General features: G+C 37.2%; 1 protein-coding gene across 2 annotated transcripts in view; it reads left to right on the top strand.

Moving 5' to 3' along the window:
• The window catches only part of RAD23B (RAD23 homolog B, nucleotide excision repair protein), a 40,980-nt gene extending 26,751 nt beyond the window's left edge, over window positions 1-14,229 (top strand). Inside the window, exons 6-10 of one of the 2 annotated variants that reach the window (XM_059833646.1) lie at window positions 3,269-3,396; window positions 8,055-8,178; window positions 9,388-9,515; window positions 9,928-10,104; window positions 11,926-14,229. In XM_059833646.1, the coding sequence (XP_059689629.1) occupies window positions 3,269-3,396; window positions 8,055-8,178; window positions 9,388-9,515; window positions 9,928-10,104; window positions 11,926-12,039 (671 nt within the window). In that variant the 3' untranslated portion in view covers window positions 12,040-14,229. The remainder of the gene's footprint in view (window positions 1-3,268; window positions 3,397-8,054; window positions 8,179-9,387; window positions 9,516-9,927; window positions 10,105-11,925) is intronic. The other variant, XM_059833643.1, reaches the window with a different exon arrangement.
• The last annotated feature ends 1,668 nt before the right edge of the window (window positions 14,230-15,897 follow it).

Genomic DNA, 15,897 nt, shown 5'->3' with positions numbered 1-15,897 from the left:
TCTGCCCCTCATTTATGCTGATTCTGGTAGCTAGGAAATTACTAGGCAAACCCACAACCCCTTACTCCTACTTAAATTTTTTAGAGGGGATTTTTTTTTTTTTTTTTGAGTATAGCAAATTAAGGCACAGAAATAGGGGGAGGTAGGGTTTTTATTTTGTCTTACCTCTGCAAACATTAAGCTGCAACTTGGTACAAAAGGTTAAACTAATTAAGAGTTTCACTTACATTTTCGTGTAGGGTTGTGTGGATATATTGTAGGCTGGTGTTGTGATTATGCAGCCCAAGGTAATTTAAGAGCAGTGGTAATGTTTTACGTGTATTGGTGGTAGCCACCAGGTTTAGTCTGTCTAACCGCAGCTTAGGTCTTATGTTATGACATACTGTTTTAGGCTGAAGAAATACATGAGCTGAAATAGCTGATAGATGCTGTAGGAGACAACCAGTGGGGTTCTGTTATGTTTTTAAAGTGACTGTTGCTAGCAAAGGTGCTGCAGGTTTCATTAGCCGTTCATTATACCTTAGTGGCCAAGATGTGGTCATCACAGATACTTACGTTAACAATAATGATCAACAAGTTTAATTAAGCTGGTGGTCTTGATTCAGTTATCTTCAGAACCGAAAAAAAAATAATCTCCTCTGAATGTAGCAGGAGAGCATCACCTCACTATCCATTTTATATGAAAGTTCTTTAATTGGTATCTGATATAGTAAACCCTAACAGTTTGGAAATAACAGGCATTGAGTGTAATTTCCTGGGTAAGCATACTGCAAGGGTTGTATGCCAAAAAATTTTCAAAGGCAATAAGCATAAACTCTGTAGTTCTCTTTCTTTAGAAACTGTCTTAAAAGGAATTTGCTTGCACAAATTCATGTAGTGTGTTTTTATATCCTAAGTAGGGTCCTAGGCATGTTCTTACTATGGCTTCTCAATTACATTGTCTGAAGATAATTGACTTCACTTTAAAAAATGGGATTGGTTTCTACTGAATCGCTTTTGTTTCCAGTTAGATACGCTGACTGAAAACCGCTGTGGCTTTGTGTGCTACCTGAAGATCTGCACGTCTTGCAGTTCCTGTGTGACCATATCTTTCACTGGAGCACCCTAAGCTTTCTTTAGGGCATGGAACAAGAATTATTGTGGGGTGTGTGTTGAACTGGATTTGAAAGTTAATCCAACTTCAAAATGTTACTTGAAAGACAAAAGCAAAGAGCAGAATCAGTTCGGCATTGATCTCACAAACATTCCCAGTAGCACTATGTAGAGATAGACCTGACTATCATGACGTTGCTAATGTGCAATTCCTGAATTATTATTCTTGGTCTTACTTTTGCATGACTTGTGTAAGTAGACTGTATATGGAGTACCTGTGCCTAAATTTGCAGTAATTCTGTTTTCCTTCTTTGGTTTTTAATTATGGCTTATGTAGCAGTCTGTCCAGAGCAAGTCAACCTTCTTGCATCTTTTATTTTCTGTACCAAATCTCGCCTGCTGTTGTAGTCTCTACCTAGCTTATACTGAAAGAGCACTACAGAAATGTTTAAGTAGTAACTAATTAGATCAAAAGGTGTTCTGTCTTCTGTTTACCTTGATTAGTTTGTTAGCAATAGTAAAGATAAACTAGTGCTGTGTAAGAAAGAACATGAGCAGTAAGTTTACCAAAATCACTGTGTTGGGACAATTGTTGACTTGGCGTTTTTGCTTCTCTGAAGATATGTACAGAAGTTTGTATCTTTAGACCGAAGTTTAAGTGATTTTTCTTATGTCTTTGAAAAAATGAAGATAGGTGTAAAATGATTGATCTTGTAGTTGTATACAAGACATGAACTTACCATTCCTTAAACTCAGGTTGTCACTGTTATTTTGAAGTCTGAACAATAAGTACTCAAATTAGTCAAGGGTTGTAAATCCATTATTTATCTTTATGGATAATGCACAAGTATCCTTGGGCTAGGGCTGTTTTATTATTTGATCTTCAGTATATTACCCTCAGTCATACATCCACTGATTATTTAGAAGCATTCTTTAAAAATCAAGCAATGTGGTTGTGTTAATGTTGGCTTGAGTTGAATGTCTTTTCCCTAAGGGAATAAAACTTGATATTTTCTTCGGCTCTTTTAATTGTGACTTAATTGTCTTAACAGAGTAGCTCTAGCAGTATTTGTTTCCTCTACTTTTTTTAATGTTGTTTTTCATGGTAACTCTTAAATAATTAACACTCCTGCCACTGACTTGCTAGTGTTACAGACTCGGTAGTAGGGTTCCACTGAGATCAGGAATACCTTTATCCAAGGAAGGAGTTGGTATTTTAATACCTGTGTTTGGGGGTTTTTTTCTGTTTTTGCGTGGGAAGATAACCTTTCAGATGTTGCTCAATTACAATTTATAATAGAATAGTTATTTTTTTTAATGGTTAAACCTGCTGTTTGCTTTTAAGTAAGGGAAATAAAATGAATTATGAAAAGAGATAATAATTTTCCCTACAATACCATTAGTTTAGTGATCAGTTGTCCTTTAAATTGCACCATATATAGTGTGTGTACCCTTTTGTCTCGATGGCTGCAGGCGTGGGCCAGTTTTAGTACATTTATGCTGTGAGAGGTGGGGGATTTGATGTGATGGATGTCTAGTCAAATATACGTGAATTAAATGAGAACTTGTTCTCTCAAACCCTCTTTGAGGTCTTCAGTGACTTTCCTAGATGTAACTTTAAGTCTTCTGCTTTACTTGAGTTGGTCCATGTTGATGAAATGAATTTGATCATCACCAGCATGTAGCAATACACAGTTGTAATGTGGTCACCACTATTTGTCATCTGTCTAACCATAGCATTAGTGTAAAGTCTTTATTTGGAAAAATGTCAATGGCTAACAGTTTGACGGGCAGATTTCTGCCTAGAAAGTTTAGTTTCCAAACTTACACTGCAGGAGACTTTTCTTGATTACATCAGGAATTCAGTATTAGCTGTGAGGATGCCCTTGGCCTTAGATGAAAGCATAGAGAGGGAATGTTATTTTAATTAGAGTGCAGAAGTATCACAAGTACTGCTTTTTTCAATAGAAGTTTGCATTGTGTTCATTACCCTCTACTACTCCAATCAAATGCATAATGAAACCACCAGAATATATCTGGAGTTAAAGGAAGTTTCATATGAGCTATTCTTTACGCTTCAATGAACAAATTTGGGTAGAAATGAAATTTATGCATCGAAACATTTTTGTGCTTTTTTTGCCTTATTCCCTTAAAGTGGTGGTCATGTTACTTCTAGTGACAGGTCAGTCCTATGAGAATATGGTGACTGAGATCATGTCAATGGGCTATGAACGAGAGCAAGTAATTGCGGCGCTGAGGGCCAGCTTCAACAATCCTGACAGAGCAGTGGAATACCTTTTAATGGTGAGCAGTTTATTTTACCTACACCTTGTTCTTTCACTTTTTATTTTGTCTTCACTAAAGAATAATTTTAACTTTGATTTACTTGTTATTTTGAATATTATCCAATCCGTGAGAGTTAACACGTGTTCACAGAGGAACAACATCACTAAGCAGAGCATCTGGAAGGCTGAGATTTGGATTTTGAGGGTCATAATGTGTTATAGGAAATACTGAAGTCATCCCTAACTACCTCTATCACTTCTTTGCTTTTATTCTTTGTTGATTTGCATGAATGTATGTAAAGTATGTCCAGTTACAGTGATAGTTTTAACTGCCAATGGCTGGCTGAAGGAATGATTTTGTGTCACATCTTAGTGACAGCATTAGCTGTATTTTTGTATCTATAAAGGCATTTTTTATGTTCCAGTTCATTGTTTTAACTAATAATGCACAGTGTTCTTAATAATGTACTTTCCAAACAGAAAGGTTTCAGAGTTTTTTGAAGCGTGCTTAATTTAACTGGTGTTTTGGAGAAGAAACGATTTCTCATTTGATAAATACAGTTTGAAGGGTGAAATGAAATTCATTGGCAAGAGAGGAAATAGGAGAGTAGCTTCACTTTAATGGAAATCTTGTGAGTTGTTTTTGGGGGCTTTTTGGATTACTTCTCATTGTATACCTTAATCTGACCGGTGAATTGTAACCACCAGAGAATCTGTCTGGGAGCTTGTAGCTTAATCAGTATTTCCAGTGCGTTTAGTTTTCACTCTAGCATACCATTTTTTCCCTGATGTGTTTCTTCCTTGTTCCAAATATTGAATTTCTAATAGATTGATAAGAAAACTGGCATCTTTGCTTCCAGTTATAAAACTTTCCTTTTGTTGATGAAGATTTTTTCAGTAGTTACAATTAAAAGTCACTGGTGTGCTTGCTACTTACATTAATGATCCCAAGACTTTGTAACCTGCAGTTTTTAAATGGACAACAAATGTTTTGAGTACATGAATGTAAAAAGTTCAGTTCTCATCTAGTATTAGGACAATGAAAGGTGATAAATATTGTCTTGCCCTAAGGGTGAATGCAGTAGTGCCCATCTATCTGCCTTAAGTCTGGAATCTCAAATGTCTGGGATCTGAAACATTTATTTTTCATGCCTTAAAAATGTTCATTTTACTGTTCATTTAGTCTGTACATATACCATAAATCCAGTGCCTCCTGTAAGTGTTGGGCTTGCTGTGCATGTGCCATTCATATGTACAGTGTGCCGTGCTTGTACACTCTGTCTGGTATTTCTCTGCTCTAGTTTATTTCTGTTCAGGAAGTCCTGAATAGAAATAGAGCATCCCTATGATGGAGTTCAACACCTGGCCTGTCTCCCAAATAGATTAAGTCTGACTGGTCTGAGCAGTTCATTTCCACTCCTTCAGTAGGTCCTGTGTTGAAAATGGGTCCTTCTGTTATATAAGCTGGTCCCTTTCTGTTTCATGTTATCCTTTACTGAGAGTATCTTTTCTTTGTTCTTCCTCTTCTTCCTGCTGGAAAAGGGAGTGAGGAGGGACAGTCTTGCTTTTTGAGACCATAGTAGCTGGCAGACTTCTATTGTCCTTCTAGAAGAATCCTGTTTCTGCACATGGTCTTTCTAACTGCTCTTGATCTGCTGGGGTCTAAACATGTTCCTTACCATCCTGCTGTATCAAAAAACCTTCTGTTTAGTTAATATTGGTCAATTGATGACACCGTTCTTTGACCTGCTACTTTACCTGCTTCCAAACCATCATCAGTGTTATCTTTTATATAATCTGCAGGGTAGGATTAGGATGTTGAGAGCTGTAAGCGTGTACCACTGCCCTGGTTTAAAGAATCAGTACACCAAAGGTACCTGTAAAGTGTTGGAAAGAAAATGTCAAGAGAGTATCTATGCTTAAAGTGTAGCTGTTCCTTATATAAGCCCTGAAGATTCCACTTGTTGTCCATGGTTCAGATGACAAGCTGTTCAGTTTTCATGGCGTCATGGCTGAGAATCTAGATTTAATCCTATGTCCTTGAGCTGTGGTCGTGGAAGGAGGTCTCAGTTCCAAAAGACACTGTTTCTTTTTCTATGCCCCAGACTCATCTTTGGAGGCATTTAGATTCAGAACTCTTTTTGACCCAAGGATTTCCTAACCCTTAATTAGGAAGGAGTCCTGTCTTCCTTCCAACAACCAGGCCACTGGTTGCAGCCTTTTAGTTTGGAAATTTCTGGGAAATGTTTCTTTACCATGAGGGTAGTCAAAACACTAAACAGGCTTCCTAGAGAGGTGATCGATGCCCTGTGCCTGTCAGTGTTTCAGGCGTTTGGACAATGCCCTCAGTAACATGCTTTAACTTTTGGTCAGCCCTGGAGTGGTCAGGCAGTTGGACTGGATGATCGTTGTAGGTCCCTTCCAGCTGGAACTATTCTGTTCTAAATGTGTACATTCCTTGGGCTGGGCCTGATGTGATTATTGCCCTGTGGAGAACAATGTCAGCTAAAAACTGCTCTGGTGCTCAAGTAAACAGTAAACAATTGTTTAATATACCATAAGGCAAAAATGGCCTTTTTGCTGTCCAAGCAATGTTTACATTCGCAATTAATTGTATGGGAATTGATATCATGCTTTATTCTGTTGAATAGCTGTATGAACAAGGTGCATACACCTCACGAGTCTCATCTGGTCACAATTGTACACAATCTCAGTTATTTGGAGAGTGATACTTCAAGCTTGTATTTAAGAGTTAAGATGATGTTCAAGATCACAAATCATCTCTAAGTAAATTTGTTTGGACTGGTTCTAGTGCTTCCATTCAAGAGCAAGCTTAAGGTTTAAACAAGCATATGCTGTTTAATCTGGGCAGAGATCGCAGTGACAACATATGCCTGTGAATAGGTGAAATCAACCAGTAATTTCTTAAGATTAACCCAAGTTCCTACATTATACTGAGATTCACAGAAATGACTGATTTGATGGGAAAAGGTATTTAATCAGTGCTTTGTAAGGCACTGATAAGAGAGAATTACCTCAATTATGTCATGAATGGAATTTTCTTACCCCTCTGTGGAGGGAGGGGTGTGTAGCAAGCTGACCAAGCCATATAATGGTAATGAAGTGTTTGACAGGGAAAACTTGCATGTATTTCTCTGAGTGGCTTAAACGTGGGCTTGATGATGACGTGATTTATATCCCAATGTGCTTCTTATCTCACAGGTAAGGCAAAGTTTTGCCTGGAGCACTGTCCAGTTCTCCCTTTCTACATGTGGCCTTTATATTAGCTGTGTATTTGTCCTTTTTGTTCAGCTATAGTGGTGAACATATCGTGTGAAGAACATATTATAGCAGGACTTTTACTCTACGTTACGTACCAGTCATTTTTGTGGTAGGTTTGCCAAACCTTTTCATTGTCTGGTTACACTGAAGTTCTGTGATTATTTCCACCCACCCCGTTCCTTACTTTTTGTGGTTCCCAAACTGAAGGGTGCTTTCCTCATTGAGGCAGGTGAAATATATTCTGTTAAACCAGTGCTGCTGCCTTCTCAGACTTACCTGGAATGAATATTCTGGAAGACTGGAGAAAAACTGAATTTTTTGATGCCCTGGAAACTAAGTGTTGTGAGGTAGAGGATCTTGTATAGTCTTGCCCCTTTGGGTTGGGTTTAACATCACAGCTTCCCCCACTATTACTCTGTGTGTATTGGGAGGTTTACTGCTCTGTGAAGTCTGCCTCTTTTGGGTTTCTGTTGAGCAACTTCCCTTCCCTGTACCACCAGGGCTTGTAGTTATATAGGAATCTTTCTTGCTGTCTGTCCCATGCCAAGCTGCCTAAGTTTCTAGGCTTCAGGGAGGAGGATGGAAAGGACAAATTTGCTGCAGGAGTTCAGTGGCAGTGAGGAAAGCATGGGTAGGGTGGAAAGTTTGAAGGATTCTCATGCAGGAGAAAGTTAATAGAGTAAGGTCTCTTTTGGTTGTATAAGCCACATTCTAATTTACTATAATTGTTCATTTTAGATGTGTCAGTTTCATCCCTCTGAGCAATCAGTTCCTGTATAAAGTTGTTTGCACATGGAAAATAAACAAAATGCAAGTTAACTGTTTTTTTTTAACTCCTAGAGTTTAATAACATACAGGCCTTTTCACACTTAAGATACAGTAAATGACAGTTATCACGCTGTTGCTTTGAGGAAGGAGGTCCAAAGAGTCATGTTCTTCTAGCTCTTCTTAATTTCTTGCCAAATTGTATGACATCTATAATTTCACTGTTAACATTGTGTATTACAATTCTGTTGCTGTAATGTAACTTTATTTGCATAACACTATAACATATTGTAACAGTATATTTAGTTTAGCTTTTTCACTCATATCAAATATCTTAGAACAGGATTCAAAGCAAGTATTTGTTTGTGGAGTAAAATGTATTTTAAACTGATGCAGTGCATGCTTTACTACCTCACTATACAAACCACATATTTTATTTGTCAAAAAATAAATAACTCTTTTCACAGTATTCTCTTTGAGTTGTAAATGCATACCTACCACAGCATCCTGCTTTGTTTTTGCAGTGAAAGCATTAATGTTTTTTCCTTTGTTCTGAAAACTAAATAATACACGCAGTAAAACAAGTATCTTTTAGGATTCCATAGGTAATTATGTGAACTGTGGCTTTAGGGTATACCCGGAGATAATCAGGCTGTGGCTGAATCCCCTCCAGCAGCAAGCACTGGTGCCTCTCAGTCTTCAGCAGTGGCAGCAGCAGTTGCAACTATACCTACGACTACTAGTTCATTAGGAGGTAAGAAAGGTTATATTTGAGAGGATGTGATAAACACGTGCACTTAAGCATCCTCTGCTTCAGTGAGTTTTAAGTTCCTGGTGCTTGTGAACTGATCAAAGTGAATTGGATAAGAGCTGTAACATAGAAATTCCAAGTGTGGTACTTGCTTGGAACAAATGGCTTGTTGTATGTGGATATATCTGGTATAAAGCAGTTTCTAAAGAAACTTTTAGAATAAAGTTTCTAAACATGCTGTGAACTTGCACAATTCCTTTATTTTGGTATTCTGGATTTAAATGTAAGACCGCAAATGTGGAGGGGGTTGTGTTTTCTCTCACTTAAACTTTGGCTTCCTACTTCTGTGGCTAACTATGCACTGTCGACTGTAACTACACTAACTTGGAAGTTGGAATATCAAGGGAGAAACTGCAATAAGGCCTTGAGGTGTAGCACCTGAGAGACCTATCCATGACCTAGGACTCCTCATTCAGCAGTGGAGCACATGGACAGAGTGGTTGGTGCCTGCTGAAGAGGAGGGGATTTATTTCCCTTTCTTTTTTTCCCTTTATTTTTCCTTTCTTAAAGGAAATAAATACATGAAAGGAGCATAATCAAGGAGTAGGAAAGGTCTGTCTTAGGCTGTGGCAGAGATGGTGTTCAAGATGTAAGCCTTGATAGAGGCCAGAGTGTTCATCATACAGGTAGTAGTGACAGGCATACATGACATCATCCTTAAAGAGAGAGTGGAGGGAATAGGATATTTCAGAGCACTTTAGACACTGCTGCGTTCAAGGCAGTACCTAACAGTATAGGATATATGGAAAGGCAGGACTCACTTGAGAGGGGTGGAACTGGCCTATTGCAGGATGTAGAGAACTCTGTTGTAGGCATAGAGACAAGACAGTAAGCTGAGTAGGTGTCTCTAAATGAGGTTACTCAGAAATGAGACATAAAGAGAAAAGTGCTGGAGATCAAGGACAGAAGGCTGTTGGATCTTAAGAGAAGGCTGGGTGAAAAGACAATTCATTGTTTAACTTCAGTATAAAGAATTCTTGCTTAAAGCTAGAGTAAGTTAGTATGAGGAAGCAAGCTCTTCTGTTCTTCAGTGAGGGGTGTATTGTCCACTTCTGCATCCTGTTTTTATCTACAGTTAGAGTGTAGGTATGTATTTTATTAAGAATCTTGGTAACGTTTTAAAAAAACATGTTATTTCATTGATTTTTTCAGGACATCCACTTGAGTTTTTACGAAATCAGCCTCAGTTCCAGCAGATGAGACAAATTATTCAGCAAAATCCTTCTTTATTACCAGCATTGCTACAGCAGATCGGACGGGAAAACCCTCAACTACTGCAGGTGAATCTTAAAATAATCTCAACAAAATAATGCTGCTAATTTTGATTTAGCTTTACAAGAAAGGGATATGTTGATGTTAACTGGGATAGTGTGTTAATAGCAGTTACAACCTTCTATCGTTCGCTTTTCAGCAGTTGTTGCTGTACAGAACGTGTTTTCTATGACATTAGAAATGAATCGTCTCTTGTAAGAGGTGCAAAGGGCTTCAGGAAGAGGGAAGGGTCACTGCAATTGAACTGAAACATGAAATTGCATTTTTTATGGTTGGATTTGATTATTTTTTCTCTATGCACTTATTATACATTCTTTTGACTTAATTCACTGTAAATAACTATTCTTACTTGCCTGTTAGCAGGCTTAAAGGTGCTTTATTTCAATATATTTATTTCTTTTATTCTCCCATGCATCACAGCAAATAAGCCAACATCAGGAACATTTTATTCATATGTTGAATGAGCCAGTTCTAGAGTCCCGCCAAGGTTTAAGTGGCAGTGATGATGGTGCCAGCACTGGAGGAGTAGCAGAAGCTGGAAATGGTCATATAAACTACATTCAAGTAACACCTCAGGAAAAAGAAGCTATAGAAAGGGTAAGCCTTTCTTCTTTGAAATGTTGCTTGCCTGTTGCTGTAGGGTGCTGACTCTGGTGCATGCTTAATATATGCCTTAACTTAAGCTTTGGGGTTTTTATGCTCAGTAGTTCTGCATAATTTTTGATGGTTTATATTTGGTATTTCATAGCTGTTGTAGTCTTGTTTCAAATCACATATCTTGTTGCTTTATAGCAATTTGAGTCTAAAATCCCTGGAATCTGTCTTACTGAGAAGATGTAGAGCTTTTTAAGTGATCAGAGGCTGTCTGTAATAATTGATGATTGAATGGGTTTCCCTCAGGAATGGGAACTCAGGCAGTAATTCCTCTTGCAAAAGCCTCAGACAGTACTGTTCTAGATTGTGCTGTGATAGGTTTCCAGGTGCAAAGGTGTGTCTGCATGAGCACTGTTTGCAAAGTACTTGGATAGTAAGAGCTCTCATAGTTAAGTAGATTAGTTGAAGCTTCTACTTAACCCAGTTATTTGTCTATTCATGAGAATTAGTTAATTATAGCTTTCTAAAAATACAGGTAAACATGTCTATAAAAATATACTTGGGGTGGTATATTGCATTCATAAATACTGTGTGTAACTGACTAAATATGGATTTGCATAGATGGCAATGCCTCTGAGTTTTTTCTTAGAACAAATTGCAAAGACTTATGTCATACTGTGGTAGTGTTTTTGTATATCAAAGACAGTGTTTTTCAACTGGCAAAGCAAAAGGTTGTGTAAGGATCATCAGAAAAGAATAATTTTAGTGTAGGTGTCAATTCCCTAGATGTCAAGGAAATTGACAATTAATAAAATTAGTCTAGTATGACTGTTTGTCCAGGTACTTCTTCACAGATCATCCTCTCTAGTCTGCTGCATTTCCTTTTAAAACCGTTTTATGCATTACCTCTGCAACCTGTTCCAAAACCCAACAGAGACCTGTATGCTGCTTCCCCTTTCCATGAAAGACACACGTCAAAATTTAGGTGTCTTAGTATTACAGCTGACACATTCATGCTGTTTGTAAGCATGAAATTAAATCTAAGAATGGTTGGTAAGGGATAATAGGACACAGTTTCTCACAGAGATTTGATCTGCCCTATATGTAAAATGTCTTGCAGGTGCTGTGAGAATTTTAAGAAAATCTCCAAATGGTTTGCTGAATGTCTTTAAGTGCAGGCTAAACCCATTTCCCTTGGCACAGTAATAAGCTCTTCTCGAGTATTCTCATCCCCTGTTATCACTGTGTTCCAGACATTAATTAGTTCCTTGACTTCTGAAAAACAGATTGCTCTCGACTTATTTCTCATGGCTGCAATGTGTAGTCAATCTTTAAAAAAGAGAAAGTGCAGCTGGAACAATTGAAAGTATGGCTTAATGTGATGTGTTGGGCTACCTACTAGCGATCACAGGCTGGGAGCTTTTGTTCCAGGCAACTTCTGTTAAAAATCCTGAGCTTTGTATAATTAATAGTTTAAAATGGGCATTGTTTGAAGTTTTTTCTGCAGCAGTGCAGTGTGCTGCTACTTCCTGACGTTATTGTGACCCAAGTCTGTTTTAGTGGTTTATTGTGGCAGTGAAAGAAAAGTGACGTTTTATGGTGCTTCACTAGACTAAATCAAATCACTTTTTCAAGTGAGAATTCTGTTTACTAAAGACAGAGGCAACACCTTCTTACTCTTTGCTCAGTAAAGGCTGTATTGAGCTAGGCAGCAATGTTTGTTTCAAGAAGGCAGTAAGTGCTTAAGTGGCATGTCAAGATACTAGACGTATAAAGAAGCTTAATACACAAAATGTGCTTTCTAAATGTGTTTCTTTTCTTCAGCTAAAGGCATTGGGATTTCCTGAAGGACTTGTGATACAGGCATATTTTGCTTGTGAGAAGAATGAAAACTTGGCTGCCAACTTTCTTCTACAACAGAACTTTGATGAAGATTGAGAGACTTTTTTTTTTTTATTTCACACCTCACACCAGTGCATTACACTAACTTTGTTCACTGGATTGTCTGGGATATTTGGGCTTATATTCATAATGCTTGGTGTATGGTATATGGGAAGGGGGGAAGAAGAGAATACAGGAAACAAAGCAGAGAAAGCAGCAAAAATATCTGCTTTAAATAGCAGATGCAGAAAATCACACAGTGTAAAATAATATACAACCAAAAATCAGCTTCTGCAGATAATTAGTTCCTTATATAAACTGTAGGTTAACTTTTTCTAGGTTTTCACTCTTACCGTACTAGTTCCAGAAATGTAGTGTAATGCCCTGCTTCATATTCCTTTCTACTTAGTATTGGTATTGGAAATAGCCTGTGCTACCTAGATTCTACAATCTGTATTTCATGGCAACATTGGATAGCAGCTTTGTGAAATCTAAAAGATCTGAGCAAATGTAAACATGAATGCCAAAATATGGGTAGTTATTTTGCTTTTTCAGATGTGTTAAAGTAGTCCAAGAAGCACAGTATTTTGTTTAATGCTGGATTAAAACAATGTTGGCTTTCTTGCTTTTCAAATGAAAAGCCATTTTAGTTAAAAGTGTCTCGATCACTGAGAAACACCACCCTCTCCTTTGCCCCCTTCAGATGATCTGGGAAGCTATATACATACAGGTAAAATTATTATCCTGTTTACATCTTTTCTTTTGGGGAAAAATGATAGATATCTAGTTACTGTTCACTTCAATGTTATGTTGCAGTAAAAGTTTTAAAAGCAATAGATTGCATGTTTGGTTTTGTTATATGCGCTCTTGTGAATTGAATATCCTTTTTCTGCCAGCAAACAAAATGCAAGCTTCATCAATGAGACTTTATCAAATCAAATTTCACCTTCCTACCTTTGTTGAACCAGCTTTTACAATACAGCTGTAAGCACCTGAAGATACTGGTATTCTGTTCTCTTGAGCAGATTGTAATGATCAAGCTATTTCTGTTCAGTAAGGATTTTCTTGGATTTATTCACTTTATGAGGAAGAGAAGCTCCTAACTTGAGATACCAAGCAAACAATCAAGTTATTCCAACCCAAAAGAATCTGCAGTCATACCTTTCTATTGAAAATAAGCTCTGGTTATAGAGTTTTGAATCTTACTTCTTGGTACCTGTCATTTGTTTTGTTTAGTCATCGTAAAATGTTAACAATCTTCCTTTTAATATGCATTGACTTTTAAAGACAATTTTGCCCATCATTGCAATACTAGCAATGAAAACAAATTCTAGTTTAATCTAAAGCTATTATGTGCAACATTTTCTGAACACAGCTTGGGGATGTTTTGAGATTTTTACTGTTGTACCCCAATTACCTGCATTATCTCTATGGTAACCAAGAAAATACTATTAGTGGTACAGCACTGAGTTGTTGTACCTCTAATGATATTAATGATTTAGTGGTACAACTAAAACATCATTTTCTGCTTAGGTTGTGTATCAGTGGATTAACTACTTAACTACTACTTAAGCTCAAAGTATAAGTCGAATGTCTTGAGAAAAGAGCAAGAAAGACTGAAACATTTGTATTTGTATTTTGTTTCTTCATTGGTTGGCCGTAGTCTGTTAAATAATTATCTGCACAAAACAGTGAAATGTATTAAAGCCTTTTACTTTTTCTTTCTATCCTTAAGACATCTGTGGTGTTTTTCCAGATAGTGTGTATTTTAGTTACTCAGATTTTATTCTTTTAAAATTTCATATGTCTATAATGTCTAAGTAATCAGTAGCACAACCCAGATCTATCAGTAGGAGGTGTGATGCCACTAAATAGCAATTAAGCCTTTCATAATGCTTTCATTTTAGCGAAGTTAACATTAATACCTGAGTCAGCCAGTAGACGTCAGCTAAATAGGATTCTCACTGTATTTATGGACTGGAAGAGATGGATTTTGATTTAACGCTCTGCAGGCAAAAAGGGGCTATTTGTTATCTGTAAAAGGACCAGCTGCCAGGTACTTGAAAAATGCCAAATTGATACAAGGACTTCTTGAATGTACTTTACTACATAGCTAATACTTAACAAAGACAAAAGCTTTTAGTGTGTGGGAGTCTTCTATACTGATGAAACCACTATCAGAAATAACCATTCCTTCTCTAGGAGGATGGTGAGTAAAGCAAGAATGTCTGTGGGTGTTTCAGTCTACTCTTTCCAATTTTGATTCCAAAATGTTTACTTATTATAAATGTATTTGTATTAAAGACTGTTGAGCTTGGTCTTTGTAAAAAAAGTAGTAGCTTTGGTCTTTTGTAACTTTGTATACTGAGTGACTGAGGGGTTTATAGCTGCTCTGGTTGAAGCCTTACTAGTAATTCTGTTCCAATTTTTCAGCAGTGGAATGGTGTTTATGTGACTTCTGACGAACAACAGGTATCTGACCTTATATGCTTACATGTTAGCAAAAACTGCTACCTGTTCAATAGTGGGATACTCGCCAGGGAGAATCATGTATCTCTTTGTAGTTGCTGCCAAAAGGGATGAGTATGTGGAACTCATGCAGTGTTGAGGAGGTAAGTGTGACCTGAACAAGTTGTGTAAGTTGCTTAGGTATGCTGTGTCTCATTTTCTACCAAGTACTACCAGGAATTGTCTGCACAGAGTGCTTTTCAGGGCTTTGTGAACAGTAGCTAAGAAAATCAAGTATTTCATCCTGAGTTTTGGTACTGGAGTCCTTACCTTTGTTGTAAAACTTAAAAGTATCTGCTTAGTGAAAAGCTATTCATGATGCACTTTTAATTGGGATTAAAAGAATTACTCTGAAGTCATACTAATTCCATAGTTGTCTATTCTTATGTCCTCTATACAGCTGCATTTTAATGCTATGGTTCATAAACCTTGTCCAGAATCCTCTTATGAATCTAGCTAAAACCCAAGAGATTGGATTGATGTTATGCTTTATTCTTACCACACTTAAGAGAACTTTCTAGGAATGTGGGATAATCTCTCATGAAGTCAAATTGTGGCTCTGATTTTTGAAGTGTCGGATTGAGCTTTAGTTCAAGAATACACATGAATGAATGAACCCGGGAGACATAAAGCCAAGTCCTCAAATAATGTAAGCAGATCTGTCACCTGTGACTTCACTGGATATTTCAGTTGGTTTTACAGAGTTTTGGAGGCAGGCATGTTTATGTTTGAATTTTTTTGCTGATTTCTGTCAAGCCCAGCTCTGCCTGTGCACAAAAACTAACCTAGAGTTTCTGCACTTGAAAATACTATATAATTCAATGGAAGCAATAAGGTGGGAGTGAAGAGAGAACATCTTTGTCAGTAATATTTTTAGTTCTTCTTCCTTGCCTGGTTTGGGATGCCAACAAAGTGTTCAACACACTATCTTGTCAAAAACATTATTTTGAAACTACAGCTATGTGGTTATGAAGCCACAAATTATAAAATTATGTGACTTCACTAAACTATCCAGAAAAGTAGGTTATTCCACCTGTGGTGAAATGATGTACGGAAATAATTACTAAATTACCACAAAATACATGACTGATCAGCATTGCTGATAGTTGGAATTTATGGCTGCAGGCTGTAGCTGATGCTGCTGACTTCTAATTGTCAAGTGCCAGTGCTGTATTTATATATTTCCTCATAGAACATACGACCCACGAGGAAAAGAAGGACATTAATCTTCTTGGTTCTTGATAGCATTCAACTTCTTCCTTCCTGATAGTGAGAAATATTATTGGCTAGGCAAGAAAAATAGATATTAATAACACACAGTTCAACTCCAGTTCTAATCAAAGCACATTTTATGAAGACACTAGTATCTGTGGCATTTCCTGTCCAAACTGCAATGAAATTAATACA

This window comes from Gavia stellata, chromosome Z, assembly GCF_030936135.1.
Source record: "Gavia stellata isolate bGavSte3 chromosome Z, bGavSte3.hap2, whole genome shotgun sequence".
In the NCBI taxonomy this organism is placed as follows: Eukaryota; Metazoa; Chordata; class Aves; order Gaviiformes; family Gaviidae; genus Gavia; species Gavia stellata.
The sequence above is the reverse complement of the archived record's forward strand: the minus strand, read 5'-3'. Positions and strand labels throughout refer to the sequence as shown.